The sequence below is a fragment of the Neovison vison genome, chromosome X, assembly GCF_020171115.1.
Source record: "Neovison vison isolate M4711 chromosome X, ASM_NN_V1, whole genome shotgun sequence".
Lineage (NCBI taxonomy): Eukaryota > Metazoa > Chordata > Mammalia > Carnivora > Mustelidae > Neogale > Neogale vison.
In genome coordinates, this window is record NC_058105.1 from 52,726,815 (window position 1) to 52,754,096 (window position 27,282).

Here is a 27,282-nt window from a genome sequence, read left to right on the forward strand (position 1 = left end):
TGAACTTTTGGGATTTCATCAAAATCAAAAGCTTTTGCACAGCAAAGGAAACAGTTAACAAAACCAAAAGACAACTGACAGAATGGGAGAAGATATTTGCAAACGAAATATCAGATAAAGGACTAGTGTCCAAAATCTATAAAGAACTTAACAAACTCAACACCCAAAGAACAAATAATCCAATCAAGAAATGGGCAGAGGACATGAACAGACGTTTCTGCAAAGAAGACATCCAGATGGCCAACAGACACATGAAAAAGTGCTCCATATCACTCGGCATCAGGGAAATACAAATCAAAACCACAATGAGATATCACCTCACACCAGTCAGAATGGCTAAAATCAACAAGTCAGGAAATGACAGATGCTGGCGAGGATGCGGAGAAAGGGGACTGCTCCTACACTGTTGGTGGGAATGCAAGCTGGTGCAACCACTCTGGAAAACAGCATGGAGGTTCCTCAAAGTGTTGAAAATAGAACTTCCCTATGACCCAGCAATTGCACTACTGGGTATTTACCCTAAAGATACAAACGTAGTGATCCAAAGGGGCACGTGCACCCGAAGGTTTATAGCAGCAATGTCCACAATAGCCAAACTATGGAAAGAACCTAGATGTCCATCAACACATGAATGGATAAAGAAGAAGTGGTATATATACACAATGGAATACTATGCAGCCATCAAAAGAAACGAAATCTTGCCATTTGCGACAACATGGATGGAACTAGAGCGTATCATGCTTAGAGAAATAAGTAAAGCGGAGAAAGACAAATATCATATGATCTCCCTGATATGAGGAAGTGGTGATGCAACATGGGGGCTTAAGTGGGTAGGAGAAGAATCCATGAAACAAGATGGGATAGGGAGGGAGACAAACCATAAGTGACTCTTAACCTCACGAAACAAACTGTGGGTTGCTGGGGGGAGGGGGGTTGGGAGAAGGGGGTAGGGTTATGGACATTGGGGAGGGTATGTGCTATTGGGTAAATTGGAAGGGGAGATGAACCATGAGAGACTATGGACTCTGAAAAACAATCTGAGGGGTTTGCAGTGGCGGGGGGGGTGGGAGGTTGGGGTACCAGGTGGTGGGTATTATAGAGGGCACAGCTTGCATGGAGCACTGGGTGTGGTGAAAAAATAATGAATACTGTTTTTCTGAAAATAAATAAATTGAAAAAGAAAAAAAAAGAATAGCATTGAACAGAAATATAGAGACATTCTACAGAAAGAAAGACTTCAAAGGTAACTCGATGTCAATAAAAACGTATCTATCAATATTCACTCAATGTGAATGGCCTAAATGCACCCATAAAACGGCACAGGGTTGCAAATTGGATAAAACGACAGGACCCATCCATATGCTGTCTACGAGAGACCCATTTTGAACCTAAAGATACACGCAGACTGAAAGTGAAGGGATGAAGAAGCATCATTCATGCCAATGGGACTCAAAAGAAGGCTGGGGTAGCGATTCTCATATCAGATGAATTAGACTTCAAACTAAAGACTGTAGTCAGAGATACAGAGGACACTACATAATCCTTAAAGGGACTATCCACCAAGATGATCTAACAATTGTAAATACCTATGCTCCCAATATGTGAGCAGCCAATTACTTAAGAAAACTGTTAATCAATATAAAGAGTCATATTGATATGAATACACTAATCGTAGGAGATCTTAACATGCCTCTTTCAGAATTAGACAGATCATCAAAGCAGAAAATCAATAAAGAAAGAAGAGCATTGAATGACACATTGGACCAGATGGACCTCATAGATATATACAGAACATTCCACCCTAAAACAGCAGAATATTCATTCTTCTCAAGTGCACACGGAACCTTCTCCAGAATAGACCATATACTGGGTCACAAATCAGGACTCAACAGATACCAAAAGACTGAGATGATTCCCTGCATATTCTCAGATCACAATGCTTTGAAACTGGAGCTCAATCACAAGGAAAAGTTCCGAAGGAACTCAAACACCTGGAAGCTAAAGACCACCTTGCTTAAGAATGCTTGGATCAGAGTGGGGGGACAAGATGGCGGGGTACTAGGAAGAGGCATCTTTTCAGCTGGTACCCCAAAGTGAGCTGATTACCTACCAAAGAACTCTGATCACCCATGAAATCAGCCTGAGATCAGAATTATACACGTCTGGATCTCTACAGGGGCAGAAGACGCCAGTGAGCAGGTAAAGCGGAATGGGAACAGCGGACTGATATCAGAAGATAAACAAAAGGGGGAGGGAGCCACCAGAGGCGACCGGTGCAAAAGTAATACCCCTATACGAGCGAGAGTGCCCTGCGTCTGGGGACCAGCATTAACTTGGAGACTGGTTGAAAGCACTCCAAAAGAGCAAAGGATCGCGGGGGCAAATTGTGGGAATCGGGGCGGCTAGGGACAGGGGCTTAAGTCCCCGGTCCCAGAAAGGCTCACCGGCGCGGAGGCAGAGAGAGTGCGGCGGGGAAACCGGCTCCTGGTCCCTAAGCCGCCAGCGCGCCGCAGAGCTTGGCGGTTCCGGCTCCTGTGAGGGGATGGGAGCTGCGCCGGTCTGCAGAACGCGAACTAGCCCTAGCACAAAGCTTGAGATGCGCGCGCACGTCCCTCTAGCTCTCCTGGTTTTCTAAGGCCCAGGGGCGCTTCTTGACCCGCGCCATTGTTTCAAAGTCTAAGCGGCGCGCGCGAAACTCTTCCCCGGACAGAGGCGCACAAAAGCCCAGCCTGCGGCTTACGGACCAGCGCCCCATTCTCAGTGCCCCAGACGCGCGCCAGACCCACAGCCACCTCTGAAAAGAGGTGCGCGCAAGCCGGGCACTCCCAGCCCGGGCTGGTGGCAAAATCTCAGTGTGCGATCGCTGCTTGGAACCTCTCTGGCGGTCAGGAGCTCCGAGACAGCCGCCACTGCCTTGGCTTTGGGGACAAGCAAAAGATCCTGTGCCCCCAGGGTCTTTAACGTGGAACCTGCACTGCCAGTGTCCAAGGGGGAACTTATTCAGCTTCTGCACCCAGACTGAGGCTTCTCTCTGAGACGGAGATCAGGAAGTGTTCCAGGGTGCACCTTGACTGCACCAGAGTTGATACATCCAGCTACATCTGTTAGTCTTCTCCCACCAAAATGACTGGGAGGAGGAATGCCCAACAGAAGAAAAATACAGAGGATGGACCTTCTGCAATAGAGCTAACGGCTATCAACATAGACAATATGTCGGAAAGAGAATTCAGGCTAACAATTATCCAGGCAATAGCTAGGTTGGAGTAAGCCATGGATGACCAAACAGAATTGATTAGGGCCGAACTGAAAGCGACCAGACAGGATGTTCACAATGTTAGGGCGGAGCTTAAAGCTACCAGGGAGGAGGTCCACAATGCTCTCAATGAGTTCCAATCCAATCTAAACTCTCTCAAAGCTAGGGTAACTGAGACAGAAGATAGAATTAGTGATCTGGAAGACAAACAGATAGAGAGAAAGGATCAGGAGGAAGCCTGGAACAAACAGCTTAGATCCCACGAAAGCAGAATCAGGGAAATAAATGATGCCATGAAGCGTTCCAACGTCAGAATTCTTGGAATTCCTGAAGGGGAGGAGAAAGAAAGAAGTCTAGAAGATATCGTGGAACAAGTCCTTCATGAAAACTTTCCGAATCTCGCGAATGAAACCAGCGTTCATGTACTAGAGGCTGAACGGACTCCACCCAAGTTTATACACTCCAAAAAAACATCACGACACCTGATAGTCAAATTGAGAAATTATAATTGTAGGTATAATCTCTTGAAAGCCGCCAGGGCAAAGAGGCCCCTTACTTACTGAGGGAAGCCCATCAGAATAACGTCAGACCTGTCCACAGAGACCTGGCAAGCCAGAAGAGGCTGGCAAGATATATTCAGGGCACTAAATGAGAAGAACATGCAGCCAAGAATACTCTATGCAGCAAGACTGACATTCAAAATGGATGGAGAGATAAAGACTTTCCAAGACCGGCAAGGCTTAAAAGACTATGCATCCACCAAGCCGATACTGCAGGAAATATTAAGGGGGGTTCTATAAAAGAGGAAAAATCCCAAGAATAGCATTGAATAGAAATATAGAGACAGTCTACAGAAAGAAAGACTTCAAAGGTAACTCGATGTCAATAAAAACGTATCTATCAATAATCACTCTCAATGTGAATGGCCTAAATGCACCCATAAAACTGCACAGGGTTGCAGATTGGATAAAACGACAGGAGTCATTGGGTCTCTCTCTACAAGAGACCCATTTTGAACCTAAAGATACATGCAGACTGAAAGTGAAGGGGTGGAGAAGCATCTTTCATGCCAATGGGACTCAAAAGAAGGCTGGGGTAGCGATTCTCATATCAGATAAATTAGACTTCAAACTAAAGACTGTAGTCAGAGATACAGAAGGACACTACATAATCCTCAAAGGGACTATCCACCAAGATGATCTAACAATTGTAAATATCTATGCTCCCAATATGGGAGCAGCCAATTACTTAAGAAAACTGTTAATCAAGATAAAGAGTCATATTGATATGAATACACTAATCGTAGGAGATCTTAACATGCCTCTCTCAGAATTAGACAGATCATCGAAGCAGAAAATCAATAAAGAAATAAGAGCATTGAATGACACATTGGACCAGATGGACCTCATAGATAAATACAGAACATTCCACCCTAAAACAGCAGAATACTCATTCTTCTCAAGTGCACACGGAACCTTCTCCAGAATAGACCACATACTGTGTCACAAAACAGGACTCAAACGATACCAAAAGACTGAGATGATTCCCTGCATATTCTCAGATCACAATGCTTTAAATCTGGAGCTCAATCACACGGAAAAGTTCAGAAGGAACTCAAACACCTGGAAGCTAAAGACCACCTTGCTTAAGAATGCTTGGATCAACTGGGAGATCAAAGAAGAACTGAAACAATTCATGGAAACCAATGAGAATGAAGACACTTCGGTCCAAAACCTATGGGATACAGCAAAGGCGGTCCTAAGGGGAAAATATATAGCCATCCAAGCCTTGCTCAAAAACATTGAAAAGTCCAGAACACACCAGATGTCTCTACACCTTAAAGAACTGGAGGATCAACACCAAATAAATCCAACAGCACATTAAAAAGATTATCCACCATGATCAGGTGGGATTCATCCCTGGGCTACAAGGATGGTTCAACATTCGCAAATCAATCAATGTGATAGAAGAAATTAATATGAGAAGAGAGAAGAACCACATGGTCCTCTCAATTGATGCAGAAAAAGCATTTGACAAAATCCAACATCCGTTCCTGATTAAAACGCTTCAAAGTACAGGGATAGAGGGAACATTCCTGAACCTCATCAAATCTATCTATGAAAGACCCACAGCAAATATCATCCTCAATGGGAAAAAGCTTGCAGCCTTCCCATTGAGATCAGGAACAAGACAAGGATGCCCACGTGAACCACTCTTGTTCAACATAGTATTAGAAGTCCTAGCAACAGCAATCAGACAACAGAGAGAAATAAAAGGTATCCAAACTGGTAAAGAAGAAGTCAAACTCTCTTCGCAGATGACATGATTCTTTATATGGAAAACCCAAAAGACTCCACCCCCAAACTACTAGAACTTATACAGCAATTCAGCAACGTGGCAGGATACAAAGTCAATGGGCAGAAATCAGTGGCTTTCTTATACACTAACAATGAAAATACAGAAAAGGAAATTAGAGAATTGATTCCATTTACTAAGCACCAAGAACCATAAGATACCTTGGAATAAACCTAACTAAAGAGGTAAAGGATCTGTACTTGAGGAACTATAGAACACTCATGAAAGAAATTGAAGAAGACACAAAAAGATGGAAGACCATTCCATGCTCTTGGTTCGGAAGAATAAACATTGTTAAAATGTCTATACTGCCTAGAGCAATCTATACTTTTAATGCCATTCCGATCAAAATTCCACCGGCATTCTTCAAAGAGCTGGAGCAAATAATCCTAAAATTTGTATGGAATCAGAAGAGACCCCGAATCGCTAAGGAAATGTTGAAAAACAAAAATAAAGCTGGCGGCATCACCTTACCTGATTTCAAGCTTTATTACAAAGCTGTGATCACCAAGACAGCATGGTACTGGCATAAAAACAGACACATAGACCAGTGGAACAGAGTAGAGAGCCCTGATGTGGACCCTCAACTCTATGGTCAATTAATCATTGACAAAACATGAAAAAATATACAGTGGAAAAAAGACAGTCTCTTTAATAAATGATGCTGGGAAAACTGGACAGCTATATGTAGAAGAATGAAACTCGACCATTCTCTTACACCGTACACAAAGATCAACTCAAAATGGATAAAAGACCTCAACGTGAGACAGGAATCCATCAGAATCTTAGAGGAGAACATAGGCAGTAATCTCTTTGATATCAGCCACAGCAACTTCTTTCAAGATACGTCTCCAAAGGCAAAGGAAACAAAAGCGAAAATAAACTTCTGGCACTTCATCAAAATCAAAAGCTTCTGCACAGCAAAGGAAAGAGTCAAAAAAACAAAGAGGCAACCCACGGGATGGGAGAAGATATTTGCAAATGACAGTACAGACAAAAGGTTGATATCCAGGATCTATAATGAACTCCTCAAACTCAACACACACGAAACAGGCAAACACATCAAAAAATGGGCAGAAGATATGAACAGACACTTATCCAATCAAGACATACAAATGGCTATCAGACACATGAAAAAATGCTCATCATCATTAGCCCTCAGGGAGATTCAAATTAAAACCACATTGAGATATCACCTTACACCAGTTAGAATGGCCAAAATTAACAAAACAGGAAACAACATGTGTTGGAGAGGATGTGGAGAAAGGGGAACCCTGTTCCACTGTTGGTGGGAATGCAAGTTGGTGCAGCCTCTTTGGAGAACAGTGTGGAGATTCCTCAAGAAATTAAAAATAGAGCTTCCCTACGACCCTGCAATTGCACTCCTGGGTATTTACCCCAAAGATACAGATGTTGTGAAAAGAAGGGCCATCTGTACCCCAATGTTTATAGCAGCAATGGCCACAGTCGCCAAACTATGGAAAGAACCAAGATGCCCTTCAACGGATGAATGGATAAGGAAGATGGGGTCCATATACACTATGGAGTATTATGCCTCCATCAGAAAGGATGAATACCCAACTTTTGTAGCAACATGGACGGGACTGGAAGAGATTATGCTGAGTGAAATAAGTCAAGCAGAGAGAGTCAATTATCATATGGTTTCACTTATTTGTGGAGCATAACAAATAGCATGGAGGACAAGGGGCGTTAGAGAGGAGTAGGGAATTTGGGTTAATTGGAAGGTGAGGTGAACCATGAGAGACTATGGACTCTGAAAAACAGTCTGAGGGGTTTGAAGTGGCGGGGGGGTGGGAGGTTGGGGTACCAGGTGGTGGGTATTATAGAGGGCACAGCGTGCATGGAGCACTGGGTGTGGTGAAAAAATAATGAATACTGTTTTTCTGAAAATAAATAAATTGGAAAAAAAAATCTCCATGAAGATATACATGCTACAAATGTCTAACTGATAATATTTTCAGCAAAACAGCATAAGAAAATAAAAGAAAAGTAATCAAAACAACTGAAATCAAAATCTTAATTTTTGAAAAAATAAAATTTTATCAGGGTGCCTGGGTCACTTGGTTAAGCATCTGCCTTCAGCTCAGATCATGATCCCAAGGTCCTGGGACTGAGACCGACACGGGGCTCCCTGCTCAGCAGAGAGTCTGCTTCTCCCTCCCTCTCCCTCTGCTCCTCCCTCTTCTTAAGTACACTCTCTCAAATAAATAAAATCTTTAAAAATAAAAAAAATAAGTTTTATCTGACTAGAAAAGTATTTAATACTTAAGAGGCAGTGAAAAGCTTATTTCCGTTACATATAAACGTCCACTTACCAAAGCATTAATTGTCTCACTTTAAGAGATAAATCCAACTAAAGCAACTGTCCTTGCTTACATGCATCAGATTTATAACATGTCGTGTGTGTTTAATTTAAATGTTTACATAAATAATATGGGAATAAAATCATATAATCCATGGACCTAATTGTTGACATATGCAAATAAGTGGACATTTTCTTATATAGCTCACAATACCACTTTTCTGAGAAAATGGAAAACACTTCAAGGGAAAAGGATCCTGATGAACATCTGTAGGTAAATTAAACCAGTATATTTGTTCCTTACAACTGTGCATGATATTATCATCTTTCTGAATACATTATCTAAAACTGAAATTGTGAAGCACATATTTCTTTGTTTTGTAATAGCTTATTGCCATTACGTGTGGACACTGGGACTTCTACTTGTAATACGTAGGAGAGCAGATGGGAAGATGTTACTATGATACTTACTTTCGTTTTACTCTTCACATCTGTACCAAAGCACTTCAGTTCCAATAAGTTGATAATTTAGGGACATATAATTTTCCCCATGTGTGCTCTTCAAATTTGAATGTATGGTGCACAAATTTCATCTATTTGCAATTTTTTCCCTTAAAAGGCATTTTTTTAGTTTCCCGGACTATTAAGGAAACACAAAACTCACCTACAAATCTATTTGTAAATATTAATTCCCACTAAATCCACTAAGATTATAATCTCCCCAAATACAAAACCCCAAGTATAGAGAGGAGAAGCAGAGATATTATGTATCTATGTTCTCATTTCCCCTTAGTCAAATCAACAGGATACACAACATATATTTTTAATATCTATAAGAAACAGTAAATAAAAGAACTACTGTTTCTTCACCCTCTGCCCTCACAGTGTAAAAAGACAGAAAACATACTTTCACTCTTTATGAACAAAATAGAATTTAAATCCAACCTGTTCTTGATCATTTATTCCAAAACTAAGACAAGTTCATTATTGGAAATGTGGAAAATAGAGTTAACCAAAAAAAAAAAAAAAACCATTAATTTCTCATTATTGGAAATGTGGAAAATAGAGTTAACAAAAAAAATCACCATTAATTTCTCATTTACTGAGAAACATTACGAATATTATAGCATATAGCTATTTTCCTATGCACAATATGTTCTTAAACAAAACTGACATCATACTCTATGTTGTATACACATTTCACGTCCTGTTTCTAACATTTAATATATTATGAACATCTTTCATATAATTAAAATACATAAAAGATTAGTTTTGATTATTATGTAATAATTATTTAAATTGCAATTTGAGGGCATCTGTGGTTTAATTTTTTGTTATTAGAAATAATGCTAAAGTGATTATCAGTGTACAAATATAATTTTTATACATTAGCTTCATTAGCAAATTTTTCTAATAATAATATAGCTGGATAGAGGTATAAATATTTTTGTTGCCTATGTTTCATTCTCCCTGTCTTCTGGAAATGTACCATTTTAGAAATCAACCTTCAGGAAATTAGAGTACATGCTTCTCAGCACCTTCACCAATCAGATCACTATTTTTTTTTTAAGATTTTATTTATTTATTTGAGAGAGAACAAGAGTGAATGAAAGGGAGGGGAAGAAAGAATCTGAAGCAGACTCCAAACTAAGTACAGCCCAACTTGGGGTTTAATCCCACAACCACGAGATCATGACCTGAACCAAAATCAAGAGACAGACACTTAACTGACTGAGCCACCCAGAATCCCCTATTTTAGATCTTTTTTCTCTATTATACTACACCATTCTTTTGCAATTTTTTTTTTTTTACTAATAGTAGGCTGAATGTGCATGTACAGCTGTTCACACCCATACATGCTCACATTTACCCACATAAGGCCACCTATACATACCATATACACCATGCATCATATATATGACTTATACTATGCACATATTATGTTCATTTACGCTTGCTCATATATATGTGTGTATACATATGTGCATATATATGTGTGTGTATATATATATGCATATATATACACATACATATACATGTATATATATATCAGGATACTTTTCTTCTTTCTGTATAAGAACACTTATAAAAATATTAACCCATTACCAAAACTTTAAAAACTCCAAAATTCATCACTTGCCTTTTAATCGTATACACTGTATTCTTTATTAATAGAAGTACCCTCCTGGTATAAAGTCAAAACTATTTTTTTATGTTTTCTATATTATTACATCTAACTCTTCAATTGTTATAGTTATTCTAATATATGATGAAAGGTAGGAAGTCAATTTATATTTTCCCTTCAATAATTTGGCAATTGTTCCAAAAACACTTATCCCTACTGATTTGAATTATCTTTAACATAATTTTTAATATCAGAAAAATGTTCTTGCCAAGACTCTTACTCTATCTGGCACATTTCATTCTTGAAAATGTATCAACAGCAGCAGCTGTGAATACTAGCCACCTATGTACTGATGAAAAATTTTACAATATGTGCACAAGGAAATCAAAACAATACAATCCCTTTCATTCAAATAATACCATTTATGTATTCAAGCTCCCTTTAAGCTAATGCACAATACAACAGCAATCCAGTATATAACAGGAAGGCAGGAAAGAAAGGAACACACTACTCCAGAAAGTAAATCCAATATTCCCTTGTTTTAATGTTATATGACTACCTAGTGATTATTTTGATATTACTGAAAAAAAAAAAAACCTGATAATAAAAGGGAGTAGAGTTTAACATAAATGTAATGGCTTCTAATGCTCAGAATGTCTAAAGTATCATTGTGTGTAACATTTAACTATACTTTATAATCTACATGTAACCTAAGAAAGAATAACAAAGAAACTTCCAAACAGTTGAGACAAAAAAAAAAAAAAAGTTGAGAGGAAAAAGCCACAACCTAGCAGGAATGTCTTTGTTGTTTTAAAAGCAGCCAAAACAATGTATTCTTTAGGAAAATCTAAAGCACATATATAGAATTTTGCCTGTTGTGAACCTTGCATGTGGCAGACTTCTGCCACCATGTCTTACGAATATAAATGGATTATAAAGCTTTAGAAAAAAAAAAAGTTCAATGCTTTAGAAAAAAAAAAAAAAAGTTCAATTCTTTAAAGTTTTTCCAAAGTAAAAAATAACTTTTTTAAGAGCTAAAAGACAGCCCTGATACCAGTATTACTGACAGCAAACTATCAGAGTTACATTCAGCCTCTCACTTTCAAAGGCAATAAAAGCTATATAATAGAACCAAATACTCTGGTCTTAATGTTTTATGAAGGTAACTCATGTCAGATTTAAGGCTGAAAAAATGCACTTTCTCTAAACATAACTTAAAGGGACCAAACAATCATTATTTTAAAAGCTATTAGTATATTCTTCAGAGAATTTATTTTAATCCCAATTGTTTTCATAACTTCAAAGTAAGTTAATTTTGGAAAGCTCTTAAAACAATACCTTGCAGGGCACCTGGGTGACTCAGTGGTTTAAAGCCTCTGCCTTCAGCTCAGGTCAGGATCCCAGGGTCCTGGGATCAAGCCCCGCATCGGGCTCTCTGCTCAGCAGGGATCCTGCTTCCTCCTCTCTCTCTGCCTGCCTCTGTGTCTACTTGTGATCTGTCTGTCAAATAAATAAATAAATAAATCTTTTTTTAAAAAATACCTTGCATATAAGTTTTATGTAAATTTTATCTATCACTACTTCATTTTTTAGGAGTCCATCCAAGGGAGACACCTGGGTGGCCCAATCAATTATGTGTCTGCTTTCAGCTCAGGTAATGATCCCAGGGTCCTAGGATTGAGTGCCGCATCAGGCTCCTTGCTTGACAGGGAGCCTGCTACTCCCTCTGCCTGCCGCTTTCCCTGCTTGTACTCTCTCTGACAAATAAATTAAAAATCTTAAAAAAAAAAAATCCATCCAAGGGGCACCTGGGTGGCTCAGCAGGTTAAGCGTCCAACTCTTGATCTCAGCTGAGATCTTACGCCTGTGAGTTCAAGCCCAATTCCACGCTGGGTATGGAGTCTACTTTTAAAAAAAAGTCCTTGGGGCACCTGGGTGGCCCAGTCGTTAAGTGCCTACCTTGGGCTCAGGTCATGATCCCAGGGTCCTGGGATTGAGCCCAGCATCAGGCTCCCTGATTGGCAAGAAGCCAATTTTCTGTTTCTCCCTGTCCCACTCCCCCCGCTTGTGTTCTTGCTCTGTCTCTCTGTCTAATAAATAAAATCTCTTTTTAAAAAAACCATCCAAGGGGTACCTGAGTGGCTCAGTGGGTTAAAGCCTCTGCCTTCGGCTCAGGTTATGATCTCAGGGTCCTGGGATCGAACCCCACATCGGGCTCTCTGCTCGGCAGGGAACCTGCTTCCCCCTCTCTCTCTGCCTGCCTCTCTGCCTACTTGTGATCTCTCTCTGTCAAATAAATACATAAAATCTTAAAACAACAAACAAAAAAACAAAAACAAAAACAAACAAAAAACCCACTTCGTTTAAAAAAAAAAAAATCCAAAATTTAAAAAAAAAAAAAAAAAAAAAAAAAAAACAATGTTAAATAGGTGATTCACTCACCTGGGAGACATCAGTGTGTTCATTATTAGTCACATACGCATCTAGCCAATTCAAAAACATTATACTCCTATCCCCTGACTGCCCTGAATTAAGGACTATTACATCCTCCTCAGTCTCCACACATACAAGGAAGTCAGAGATTGGAATCTAGAGTAAAGCAAAAGGTCAATGAGTTGTGCTATTTATCCAAGAGGAAAAGAGCAAAGGAGAATATAAAACAAGTGTCTTGAAAGACTGGAACATGAGTTTTTGTGTTCATTTCTAAACGAAGCCTAAGTTATTATGACTTCCTTCTGCCTTAAAAACAGCTTTAATTTCTCAGGAATCCTCAGGAAATGGTTTTATTCTAAAAACAGAAGTTTTCACCCAGCTGACATAAATGAACAACTCTACTTGAGCTGCCCCTGCCTTACGCTCTGAGGCCTTCCCTATCACTGGGCTCTCATAAGACTTCACATACAAACTTACTTTCTGTTTTTCCACCATATCAAGTTCTTTTCAACACTAAGACCTTTGTATTAGCTGTTCCCTCAGCATCAAAGTTTATTTCCTGATCTTCCCATGGCTGGCCTCATCATTCAGGATTGAGATTACAAATTACCACTTCAGAAAAGCCTTTTCTTATTATCAAGTTTAAAAAGTCACTCTGTCACTATCATATCTCCTTAATTTTCTCTGTCTCACTTATAACTGTCTCATTTCTTAGTCAATTACTTCTTCACTTGGTTTCTACTCTTCACTGCAAGCTCCAGTAGGGCAAGAATTTTTATTTCATTCAGTGCATTACAGCCAGCACCTAGAACACCATCATTTAAAAAGTGTTTAATACTTTTTTCAGCAAACACATTTAAGTGGTTTTCATTTCTGTTTTTAAAACATATCATCAAATTTTAGTGTAAGAAGCCCTTTATCTCACTTCCTCCCATAGAAACACTAAATCAACAACTACATATGGAGTAATTCCCACTGAAAAAAACCACTGAAAATTAGCTGAACAGCATCTTTCACAACAAAGGATAAAAGGGCCATAAGCAAGATGGTAAAAGATACAGAGGCAAAATTTTTCCAAAAACTCCACCTTCAGCATGGCAACACACAAGAAGGAGGGATTTCACAAACAGAGCCTATCCCTAAGGGGCACCCCAAACCTTGGAAACAAAACCAGAGATATGAGGCCCCAAAAATATCTGGCTTTGAAAAACCCACAGGGCTTAAATTAGGGGATCAGTTGGGGATCTGAGATACAACTTTACTGGAGTTCAAACAAAGTAGCAGTTTGAGAGGTAAACAGATTATATGTAAATATTCAGTTGCTAATATTAAAGCATCTGACAGGGGAGCCAGGATGAGTTGGGATTTTCCCCATGAATAGATACTGCAGAGCACCATTTATTATACTATCCCTCAGCCTCACTAGTGGAGATGGGCACATGTGGGCACAAATTTGCTAACACTATAAGCATGCCCTTCCCCAAACTCTTTCCCGGCCTTGCTAAAGCAACTGATGTGCACTGCCCCCAGTACTTGTTCCAATTCTCACTAAAGCCACAGGTGTGCCCTGGCCCCAGAACCCTTTCCTGGCCTTATTAAGCCTGCCAGCATGTCCCATTCCCAACACTCTCTAACAGTCTCACTAAAACAAGTGGGCAAGCCCTGTGTGGACAGGAAATATTCCTTGAGTGCCTATCTGTAGTGGCCAGAAGGGCTTACAATCCTGGGCCTCATGGAACTATAAGGAACAGTTCTCAGCAGGATACCACACACAGGCACTACCCAGACATGGAACTAAAACACCCCCCACCTCCGCAGTCTCCATGTGAAAGAGGTGTATTTATTTGCCCTGGAGCACCATTCAAAGGGACAGGCTTCAGGTTTGCCACACATCTCAAATCTAGAGAAAAACTCAGGAGGACACCAACTGCATACCCTACCTTGGCCTCTCAACAACTTACTGGTACCTCTCAGAAAGGACTTTATATTCTCACCTGAAGCTCTGATTCATGATGCTGTCACCCAGGGAACACTTCCTAATCTAATCTGAAGGTCATCAGGTCCATGATTGCAGCCCCACAAGAATGTATATTTTTGCATACTTTAAAAGCTACTGCCTAAGGGTCTGGTGTCCAATCAATCTAAATCTATGTACTGACTGAGATCATTCCCTTTGGAACACTGACAGGTCCTGGCATGCCCTCAAAAACTGGGATCTATATAAATAATAAATAAATAGAAATAGAAATGAATAAATAAATATAGAAAATAAATAGAATAAATTGGGCTACTTAGACAATCACAAAAGTTCAACAGACAACTAAGAGCTAGCGCAAGGTTGAACAGTAAGATCCATTTCCTATAGGGGACTACTCCTTCAACATTGGGAGAGGTATAGCTGTTTTGCCTAATACACAGAAACAGAGACTAAAGCAAAATGAGACAAAGGAATGTGATCCCAAATAAAGGACAAAACAAAACCTCAGAAAAAGACATTTAAAAAACAGAGATAGTGGCGCCAGAGTTTTGCGCTGTGCTGCAGAAGGTGGAGTACAAGTCCTCACTGTGGTCGCCTGGATGCAGCTCGCCAGGGCCGTGCCCTCCCTTGAGGAGCTGGACTCCTTCAAGTACAGCGACCTTCAGATCCTAGCCAAGAATCTGGGCCTCCGGGCTAACCTGAGGGCAGACAAGTTGTTAAAAGCCTTGAAAGCCCAGCTTAAACTTGAGGCAAAAAAAGAAAATGAGAATCAGGTCGTGACAGATCAATGTCTTTCTTTCCACGATGAAGTCAGACCTCTGCATCATCCTGTGAGGAGGCTGAGCTTCAGAGCCATGGCCAGGAACAAATTGAGAGGGAGCCGCCTGGTCATGGCACCAAAACCAGAAGGTGCAGGACAGTCGTCAGGAACCCTGACACCCAAGATCATTCAGAGGTAAAAGTGAGTGATCACACTGAATTCCAGAATCAAGAGAAGCAGGAACTACCAGGATCTCAAAACAGTTGCAGAAGTGTCTTCACCACCAGATGAGAGCCAAGGAGAGGAGAATGCAGTTTCCTCAGGAAAAAGAAAAAGAAATGGTAATGATGATTCGAAGGTACCTTCAGAAGGAAAGAAGTCTCTCTACACAGATGGGTTTTCCAAACCTGGAAAAAGCAAAAGAACTATAAGCACAACTCCAAACTTTAAGAAGCTTCATGAGGCTCGTTTTAAGGAAATGGAGTCCATCGATCAATATATTGAGAAAAAAAAAGAAAAATTTTGAAGAACACAATGCATTTCATGAACTGAAGAAGCAGCCGGCCACCAAGGGCGCAGTGGTGACTCCAGTTCCTGTCTGGGGAAGGCTCCCCTTGGCTTGCACTCCCACCAGCCAGCGCCACTCGCAGGGCCAGCCACTGGGTGCTGCGGACAAGAGCACCTTGTGTGGGAAGGGCTCTGCCAAGCGTTCTGTGCTCTCGGCAACTAAAATGAACGTCAGGTTTTCAGCTGCTACCAAAGAAAATGAGCATAAGCGTTCACTGACCAAGAGTCTAGCCAGAAAGTCTCCACATGTGACCATATCTGGGAATACCCCGAAAGGCCAGGCTGTGCTCAGGATATACAAAATAAAGACCACAACTGGGAATTCTGCTTCTGTCGTTACACCACTCAAGCTGACAACTCAGGCAGCACAGACTCCAGTCTCCAGTAAGAAGCCAGTGTTTGATCTCAAAGCAAGTCTGTCTCATCCCCTCAACTATGAGCCACACAAAGGCAAACTGAAACCATGGGGTCAATCTAAAGAAAATAATTCTCTGAAGGAACATGTAAACCGTTAGCTTCCACAAGAAAACTTACAAACAACCTCCTCTCCAGACTAGGGAGGAACAACGGAAACAGCATGAGCAAAGACGAAAAGAGAAGAAAGCAAAGGTTTTAGGAGCTCGGAGAGGCCTCATTATGGCTGAAGATTAAGTTTTTAACATCCTATAAATAGTATTTTATTCTGAACCCTTTCTTTAGTGTAAATATTTTTTTCTACTGTCTTCCCCACTTTAGTCAAAAGATTCTTCTGCTTTGTTCACTATCTATGTAGTGTTGGTGGTTTTCCTTACATGCCACATCCCTGAAAGATGTTACTAACCTTAAAGCTCACAGATTCTTTCAAATGATTTTTACCTATCTCTGTACAATTCAGTTTTCCAGTGACTCATCCTATAGATTCCTGACCTAGATTTTTAATGTCAAGTTCCCTTTGCTGATAGAACTGGAATCCTCTTCTAGACAGAAGCATTTACCTGATTGGAGGTAGTTCTCCCACAAACTTCAGTAGAACTTGGACCACTAACAAGCTGAGAAAGCCACCTCTTTCTCCTCTGGAAAATCAAGTAGTCTTAATGAAACAAGGAACCAAATGGGTTAGTGATAACATATTCTACTTTGAGAAGTGTTTTGTTACCTATGCATGTTTGTTCAGATCACTTGATGTAATTGCTGTCTGTCACTCAATATATTCTTAAAAACTCTACAGTTCATTCTAGCCTGAATTATTTAAAAATAAACAGGGCCATACTGGAAAAAACAAAACAAAACAAAACCAGAGATAAATCTCCCTGATAGAAGTTCAAATTAAGGGACATAAGATACTCACCAAATTGAGGAATAGAGTAAAAGAACACAGTGAGAACTTCCTCAAAGAGACAGAAAATATTTTAAAAGTACCAAACAAAAAAGTTGAAGAATACAATAACTGAAATGAAAAATACACTGGAAGGGCTCACCAGCAGACTAGATGATACAGAAGAATGCATCAGTGACCTGGAAGATAAGGCAGTAGAACTTACCTGGGTAGAACAACAGGAAGAAAAGAGAATTTTAAAAAAATGAAAATAGCTTAAGAAGCCTATGGGACAGCTCAAGCAGAATAACATTTTCATTATAGGGGTACCAGAAAGAAAAGAGAACAAAAAAGGGGCAGACAAGTTATTTGAAGAAACAATGGCTGAAAACTTACTTAATGTGGAGAAGGAAAGAGATTTCCAGGTCCAGGATGCACAAAGAGTTCCAAATAAGATGAACTCAAAGATATCCACAGCAAGAACATTATAATGAAAATGTCAAATGACGAAGATAAAAAGAGAATCTTAAAAGCAGCAAAAGGGGAGCACCTGGGTGGCTCAGTGGGTAAAAGCCTATGCCTTCAGCTCAGGTCATGATCTCAGGTCCTGGGATCGAGCCCCGCATCGGGCTCTCTGCTCCGCAGGGAGCCTGCTTCCTCCCCTCTCTCTCTGCCTCCCTCTCTGACTACTTGTGATTTCTCTCTCTCTGTCAAATAAATAAAAATCTTAAAAAAAAAAAAAAAAGGCAGCAAAAGGAAGACAAGTTGGTACCTACAATGGAACCACATAAGATGATGAGCCAACTCTTCAGCAGAAACTCTATAGGCCAGAAAGAAGCAGCAATGATATATTCAAAGTGCTGAAGGGAAAGAATTTCCAACTAAGCATACACTACCTGGCAAAGCTACTAAGCAGAACTGAAGGAGAAATACATTTTTTTCCAGACAAGCAAAAGCCAAAAGAGTTGATCAACACTAAACCAGCCTTATAACATATATTAAAGGGTCTTCTTTAATCTGGAAAAAAGACATTAACATATAAAACATATAAAGTAAAATCCTGGGACACCTAGGTGGCTCAGAGGATTAAGTCTCTGCCTTCAGCTCAGGTCATGATCCCAGCATCCTGGGATCAAGCCCTGCATTGGGTTCTCTGCTCAGCAGGGAGCCTGCTTCCTCCTCTCTCTCTGCCTGCCTGTCTGCCTCCTTGTGATCTCTGTCTGTCAAATAAATAAATAAATAAATCTTTAAAAAAAAAAAAAAAGGTAAAATCTTGCTTGTAAGGCAAATACATAGTAATGGTAGCAGAATAACCAGTTATAAAGCTAGTTAAAGGTTAAAGGAGAAATAGTAGTAAAATTAACAACTACTACAATAAGTTAAGGGAAACACAAAATAAAAATATAAAATATGACAAAAAACATAAGTAGTGGGGAAAGCAATGTAGATATTAGAATGCATTCAAATTTGAAAGAGAGAGAAAGACAAAGTGAGATGAGAGTCTCTCTCTCTCTCTCTGTATATATATATATACACATACACCCATACATACACATATATACACACACACACATACACACACACACAAACTTATATGTGAACCTCTTGCTAACCACAAAAGAAAATCTACAACGGTTATACAAAAGATGAGAAAGGAATCCAAACATAACATTAAATACATTCATCGAAACACGAGGGAAGAGAGCAAAGAAAGGAACAGAGAAAAACGACAAAAAGAGCCAAAATGCAATTAACAAAATGTCAATTAGTCCATGCCTGTCAATAATTACTTAAAATGTAATTGAACTGAATTTTCTAATCAAAAGACCCAGAATGGGTGAAAGAATTTTTTAAAAAGACACCTATATATTGCTTACAAAAGACTCATTTTAGATCTAAGGACACAGAGTATGAGTGGAAGGAAAAGAAAAAGATTTTCAATGCAAATGGAAATGAAAAAAAGCTGCAGTAGCTGTACTTTTAACAGATAAGACAGACTTTAAAACAAAAACTGTAATAAAAAGACAAAGTAGGGTATTACATAATGCTACACAGGTCAATCTAACGGGATATAACATTCATAAATATTCACCCCCAACAGGAGGTACCTGAATATATAGAGCAAATCTTAACAGACTAAAAGGGAGAAATTGATACTAATGTAATAATAAGAGATTTTACTCCCAACTTGGATTAATGAATAAATCATCCAGACAAAAAATAAAGGAAGTATCAGCCTTACACATCAGACAGATGGACTTAATATACACAGAACATTCCATCCAAAAGCCACAAAACACAGTCTTGTATTTTGGCAAATATATAGTGATAGTATAGTCTTGTCAGGTGCACATAGAACATTCTCCAGAACAGAACACATGTTAACTCACAAAGCAAATTTCAATAAACTTAAGAAGACTGAAGTCATTATCAAGCATCTTTCCAACCACAGTGTTATGAAACTAGAAATCAATCAGAAGAATGAAACTGGAAAAAAAAATCACAAAAATGCAGAGATTAAACAGCATGCTACTGCAACCAAGGATTCAAGAATTCAAAGAGGAAATAAAAAAATACTGAGACAAATGAAAATGAAAATGCAAGAACCTAAAATTTATGAGATGCAGCAAAAGCAGTTCATAGTAATACAAACCTACCTCAAGAAACAAGAAAAATCCAAGTAAAGGATTTAATTTTACAACTAAAAGAACTAGGAAAAAAAGAACAAAGGCCAAAGTTAGTAGGAAAAAAAAAAGAAATACTAAAGATCAGAGTGGAAATAAATGAAATAAAGGCTTAAAAAATAATAGAAAATATCAGTGAAACTAAGAGCTGTTTCTTTGAAAAGATAAACAAAACTGACAAATCATAACTAGACTCAGCAAGAAAAAGAGAAGGCTTAAAATAAATAAAATCAGAAATGAAAGAGTATTTACAACTGATACCACAGAAATAGTAAAGATCTAAAATATTATGAACACTTAAATGCCAACAAACTGCATAAAACAGTTGAAGAACTGCATAAAACAGAAGAAATGGATAAATTCCCAGAAAACAATCATCCAAAAACTGAATCATGAATAGAAAATCTGAATAGATTAATTACTAGCAAGGAAACTGAATCTAATAAAAAAAACTTCCCAGTGAATGAAAGTCCAAAACCAAACAGCTCTACTGGTGAATTCTTCCAATCAAGGATTTAATACTTAATCTTCCCAAACTCTTCCAAAAAAATAACAGAAAATGAGGGAACACTTCCAAACTCATCTTATGAAGCCAGCATTACCTTGGTACTGAAACCAGATAAGAACACTACAAAAAAAAAAAAAAAGGCAGAAGCAACAGCAGATGATGATGTCAATTATACTCCAGTATCCCTGATGACTATAGATACAAAAATCTTTAATAAAATATTAGCAGACCAAATTCAACAATACATTAGAAGATCATTCACCATGATCAAGTGGGATTTATTCCAGGCATGAAAGGATGGTTCAACATCTACAAATAGATGTGATATACTGTATTAACAAAATGAAGGATAAAAATCTTATGATCATCTTGATAGATGCAGAAAAAGCATTTGACAAAAAATTCAACTTCCATTTATAATTTTAAAAACTCCCAAAAAAGTAGCATAAACAGAACACACCTCAACATAATAAAGTTTATATACAAAAAAACACACAGGACACGTCATAGTCAATGGGAAAAGCTCAGTGTTTCCTCCAGGATCGAGAACAAGACAGGAATGCTCACTCTCGCCACTTCTATTCAACATAGTTTCGGCAATCCTAGCTATGACAATTAGACAAGAAAAATAAACAGAAGGCATCCAAATACAAAAGGAAGATACAAAAGTGTCACCATCTGCAGATGAAATGATTATATATATAGAAAACCCTAGAGACTCCAGAAAATACTCTTGGAAATTAGCAAAAGACTGAGTAAAGTGGCAAAATACAAAATCAATATATAGAAATTCGTTCCATTTCTATACAGTAATAAGGAAATATCAGAAAGAGAAATTAAGAAAATCCCATTTACAATGGCATCAAAAAGAATAAAAGACCTAGGACTAAATTTAACCAAGGCAATGAAAGACCTATATACTAAAAACTGTAAAACACTGATGAATAAACTGAAGAAGACAAAAATAAATGGAAAGGTATCCAGTGCTCATGGACTGAAAGGATAATAAAAAAATGTTCCTACTATCCAAAGAAATCTACAAATTCAATGCAATCCCTACCAAAATTCTGATGGCATTTCTCACAGAAATAGAAAAAAGAATCCTAAAATGTGTATGGAACCACAAAAGACTCAGAATACCCAAAGCAATGTTGAGAAAGAACAAAGCCAGAGATATCATGCTCCCTGATTTAAAACTACACTACAGAGCTCTAGTAATCAAAAGAGTATGGTATTGGCATAAACTAAGACCAATAGATCAAATGAACAGAAAAGAGAGCCCAGAAATAAAGCCATACATATATGGTCAATTAATTTATGACAAAGGAGGCAAGAATATACAATGGGGAAAGGACAGTCTTTTCAATAAATGGTGTTGGGAAAACTGGACAGACACAGGAAAAAGAATGAAACTAGACCACTACCTGACACTATATACAAAAATTAACTCAAAATGAATTAAAGACTTGAATGTAAGACCAGAACCATAAAACTCCTAGAATAAAACATATGAGGCAAACTCCTTGACATTGTTGTTGGCAGTATTTTTTTTAAGATTTATGTATTTAAGTAATCTCTACACACAATGTGGGACTCAAACTCACGACATGCTCTACTGACTGAGCCAGTCAGGCCCTCACGCAGTATTTTTTTTTATATGACTCCAACGTCAATGGAAACAAATAAAAAAATAAGGGATTAAAATCCAAAATATGTAAGCAACTCCTATAATTCAATAGTGGAAAACCAAATACACTGATTAAGAAATGGGCAAAGTACTTGAATATTTATTCTAAAGAATCCAAATGATTAACAGGTACATGAGAAGATCACTTATCAGGGAAATTAAAATCAAAATTACAATGAGATATCACCTCACATCTGTTAGGATGGCCACTATAAATACAAAAAATATGTTTAGTAAACAAAATATAAAAGTGCTGGCAAGAATATGGAAATATTAGAACCCTGGAACACTTATAATGGGGACGTAATAATGTAGCCACTATGGAAAACAGTATGGAAATTTCTCAAATAACTAAAATTAGAACTACCATATGATCCAGCAAAGAAAATAAGTGAAATCGGTATCTTGAAAAGATCTCTGTACTCATCAAAAGATAAAATGAATGGTGGTTCCTCAGTGCTAAGATGAGAGGGAAATCCGGAGTTGCTTAATGGCTATAAAATTTCATTCATACAAGATGAAAAGTGCCAGAAATCAACAATGTACTTGGAGTTAATACCGTACTATACACTTAAAATCTGTTTGTTAAGAGGTGAGATCTCATGTATGTTTTTACCACAATATTTTTTAAGATAACCATACAGAACAGAGCAGGTCTCTGCAAGCATATTGATTCATTCCTACTTTGAATAGAGAAATTATTATTATTATTATTATTATTATTATTCTCTTCCAGCTACTACAGAGAAAAGAGATTTTTTTTATAATTTTTTTAAACATATAATGTATTATTTGCCCCAGGGGTACAGGTCTGTGAATCGCCAGGTCTACACACTTCACAGCACTCACCATAGCACATACCCTCCCCAATGTCCATCACCCAGCCAACCCTCTCCCGAGCCCTCTTCCCCCAGCAACCCTCAGTTTGTTTTATGAGATTAAGAGTCTCTTACGGTTGTCTCCCTCCTGATCCCATCTTGTTTTATTTAGAGAAAAGAGATTATATCCAAGTCTTTAGAAAAGGTGGAATCAGGAGTGCCTAGGTGGCTTGGTCAGTTAAGTATCCTGTCTTCAGCCCAGGTCATGACCCCAGGGCCCTGGGATCAAGCTCCACATCAGGCTCCCTGCTCAGTGAGGAGCCTGCTTCTCCCGCTCCCTCTGCTGCTCCTCCTGCTTGTGCTTTCTCTTACTCTCTCTCCCGCCTCTGTTAAATAAATAAATAAACTCTTTAAAAAAAGGAAAAGGTGGAATCAAGAGAGACAGAGAAAGACACAGAGAGATTGGGATCTTGTTTACATCAAATACTTAAATGGAGCAGCATGCAAAATCACCATGGAATATCAGAAAACATTTGTGGATGGGTGTCAAAAAATTTAATAATAATTTACTATTTTAGGGATGCCTGGGTGGCTCAGTGGGTTAAAGTCTCTGCCTTTGGCTCAGGTCATGATCCCAGGTCCCTGGGATCAAGCCCCACATCAGGCTCTCTGCTCAGGGGGGAGCCTGCTTCCCTTCCTCTTTCTCTGCCTGCCTCTCTGCCTACTTGTGATCTCTGTCAAATAAATAATAAATAAAATCTTAAAATCTTAAAAAAATAATTTACTATTTCATATGTCAATCAATAAAACATGCATAGGCAATTAAGAACATCTTTAAAATACCTTTATTATCTTTTAAAGATTTTATTTATTTGAAAGAGAGAGTGAGAGAGAGCATGAGAGGGATGAGGGTCAGAGGGAGAAGCAAGACTCCTGCTTCCCAGAGTCCTAGGATCAAGTCCCACATCCGACTTCCTGCTCCTGCTGAGGACCGAAGGCAGTCACTTAACTAACTGAGCCACCCACGTGCCCTTAAAATACTTTTAAAATACATAAAAACAGTGCTGTTCAAGGTAGCATAAGAAGTCACTTTTGAATGAAGAAAGAGGGTAAAGATCCCTGACATTATGTATCTTAAAACAATCATCAATAGAAGAAATTTTAAGAGAAAATGATGCGGTATCTTTGGATGATGATACCCTTAAAAATACATAAAATCAAACTCTAGGCTAATCTTATAGTCCAATGGCAATGACCTTCTTTTTTTTTTTTTTTTTTCCTTTTCTGGTGTTATCTGGATTTCCATTAAAGGTACCCCCACAACCCACAATGTGGTATTTCAAATGTATTTCAACATACGTTCCTGACAGCTATAGCTGAAAAACATCTACAACTATTGCTTGCACTGCTGGCCTTCCCTTGTTGAATTAATGTTTTTTAAAAAAAAGTTAAGAGTAAGAAACCATTCATATTGAAAATGTGAAATGTCTTCTTTAATGGATAATTAAGCATCACCACATCTATGTAAAGTGCATACGTTATTTTTTATTTTATTTTTTTTTTTTAAGATTTTATTTATTTATTTGTCAGAGAGAGAGGGAGAGAGATAGAGCACAGGCAGACAGAATGGCAGGCAGAGGCAGAGGGAGAAGCAGGTCCCCCGCCGAGCAAGGAGCCCGATGTGGGACTCGATCCCAGGACGCTGGGATCATGACCTGAGCCGAAGGAAGCCGCTTAACCAACTGAGCCACCCAGGCGTTTGAATGTAAACCATTAAGTAGGATTTAAACCAGACTTGCAGACAGATTCAAAATAGAAGGGAGGATGGGGGAAAAATGCACAGAATTTTTTTCCTCTGACTAATAAAAAATCTTTTGTTTTATTTTAGAATAATGATAAGCCCTCAGAGTGATACAGATACCAAAGCAATTGATACCATTTTATAAATTTTATCATTACATTCTTTATTCCACATGTATGCCTCATTTGAGTTAATAATCAATGCTGGGTAGAATTCTGTCAATCTACTAAGTATTTGTTAATCAGCCCCATTATGAAGATGTAAGAGAGCAGGGAGGATAACACCTTTATTAAAGTATCTAGGAACTAGTGCGATGTGTCATACAAAGGATCATGAAACTAAATGGTCCCAATTATGAGTAGGCCAAAAATTACACTATTTTTATATCAATTGTTCTTTGAGATATAATTGGCTGTTTTTTATTTACATGAAAAACAGACCTCAAAAAAACCTGACATTTTTTTTAAGTCCCCAGGAGATTTTATTTTTTTGGCAATTTTAAATACAGTTTTATTTAAGACATTGCATTTTCCACTTAACAGTATAGTGCTCATAAAGTGCAATGTTTATGTCCTTTCCCTGTGCACATATTTCATATTTAAGTATGAATAATGCCCAGTTTTCTTTGCTATAGCTGCACAATGTTACAACTGCCATGGAATTTGCTACCAGTTTGGGTCCTTTGAATATTGTGTGTGGAACAATACTAGACCTATTTATTCTCAGGTTGGTTTAATCAACCTCTTCAATGGTGGGCCCAGAGGAGGCACCACCAGAGGGAGGAGCTCCACCACCAGGGAAGCCTCCAGGCATTCCTCCTGGCATGCCCCCTGCACTGTGGTACAGCTTGGTGATGATGGGGTTGCAGACTCTCCAGCTCTTTCTGCTGGTGTTCAAATTCTTCCTTCTCTGCAGTCTGGTTCATATCAAGCCAGCTGATGATTTCATTGCACTTGTCAAGAATCATCTGTTTCTCTTCATCATTTATCTTGCCCTGAAGGTTTTCATCTTCAACAGCTGCTTTCATGCTGAATGCGTAAGACTCAAGTGAATTCTTGGAAGACATCTTGTCCTGCTATTTCTCATCTTCACCTTTGTACTTCTCAGCTACCTGGACCATGCACTCAGTATCTTCCTTGCTCAAGCGACCCTTGTCATTAGTGATGGTAATCTAGCTCCCTTTTCCTGTGCTTTTATCCACAGCAGAGACACTGAGGATACCATTAGGATACCATCATATCAAAAGTGACCTCAATCTGAGAAATACCACGAGGGGTAGGAGGTATGTTTGTGGTATGTTTGTGAGTTCAAACTTTCTAAGTAGGTTGTTGTCCTTGGTCATGGCACACTCACCTTCACACACCTGAATAAGCACACCAGGTTGGTTGTTGGAGTAGTTAGTGAAGGTCTTTGTCTGTTCGGTAGGAATGGCAGTATCATGCTTGATGAGAACAGTCATGACTCCTCCAGCAGTTCCGATGCCAAGAGAAAGTGGAGTAACATCCAACAGCAGCAAATTTTGAACATTTTCAGATCTGTCTCCAGAAAGGATGGCTGCCTGAACAGTTGCACCGTAAGCAACAGCCTCATCAGGGTTGATGCTCTTACTCAGTTCTTTTCCACTGAAGAAATCTTGGAGAAGTTTCTGAATCGTGGGTATATGGGTAGAACCACCCACCAGGACAGTATCATGGATCTGAGACTTGTCTAATTTGGCATCCCAAAGGGCTTTCTCTATAGGGTCCAGGGTGCCACGGAACAGGTCAGCATTTAATTCTTCAAACCGGGCATAAGTAACAGAGGTATAGAAGTTGATTCCATCATACAGAGAATCAATCTCAATACTGGCCTGGGTGCTGAAAGAAAGTGTACGCTTAGCATGTTCACAAGCAGTATGGAGACAACGAACTGCCCTCTTGTTTTCACTGATATCCTTCTTATCTTTGTGCTTGTACTGTGCAATAAAATGGCTGACCATTCAGTTGTCAAAATATTCTCCACCTAAGTGGGTGTCTCCAGCTGTGGACTTAACCTCAAAGATCCCATCTTCAATAGTAAGGACTGACACATCAAAAATGCCACCTCCTAAGTCAAAGATCAGGACATTCCTTTCAGCTCCAACTTTTTTGTCTAAGCCATAAGCAATAGCAGCAGCAGTTGGCTCACTGATGATTCCAAGTACACTGAGACCAGCAATAGTTCCAGCATCTTTGGTAGCCTGGCACTGAGAATCACGGAAGTACGCAGATACTGTGGCAACTACATTGGTAACCGTCTTCCCAAGATAAGCCTCTGCTATTTCCTTCATTTTCGTCCAAAACATACAGGACACCTCCTCTGGATAGAAGCTTTTTGTCTCTCCCTTGTATTCTACTTGGACCTTGGGCCTGCCAGCATCATTCACCACCATGAAAGGCCAATGCTCAGTATCAGATTGGACAAGGGCATCATCAAATCTCCATCTAATCAAGTGTTTGGCATCAAAAACTGTGTTGGTGGGATTCATCGCAACTTGATTCCTTGCAGCATTACCAATCAATTGTTTGGTGTCCGTGGAAGCGACATAACTTGGGGTGGTTTGGTTTCCCTGGTCATTGGCAATTATTTCCACTTTCCCAGGCTAGAAGACACCCACGCAGGAGTAGCTGGTGCCAAGATCAAAGACAACTGCAGGTCCCTTAGACATGGTTGCTTGT

General features: G+C 39.0%; 2 protein-coding genes and 1 pseudogene across 5 annotated transcripts in view; 1 reads left to right on the forward strand and 2 right to left on the reverse strand.

Annotated features, from left to right (window-relative positions):
- The window catches only part of DIAPH2 (diaphanous related formin 2), a 980,408-nt gene that overhangs the window by 820,420 nt on the left and 132,706 nt on the right, over nt 1–27,282 (reverse strand). The window lies entirely within an intron of this gene.
- Nucleotides 15,019–16,998, forward strand: LOC122897335 (nucleolar and spindle-associated protein 1-like). The gene is given in 5 exon segments (XM_044235546.1): nt 15,019–15,271; nt 15,274–15,470; nt 15,472–15,732; nt 15,734–16,305; nt 16,307–16,998. Coding segments are annotated over 5 exon segments (1,374 nt in total). The 5' UTR covers nt 15,019–15,066; the 3' UTR covers nt 16,446–16,998.
- Nucleotides 25,279–27,278, reverse strand: LOC122897336 (annotated as a pseudogene).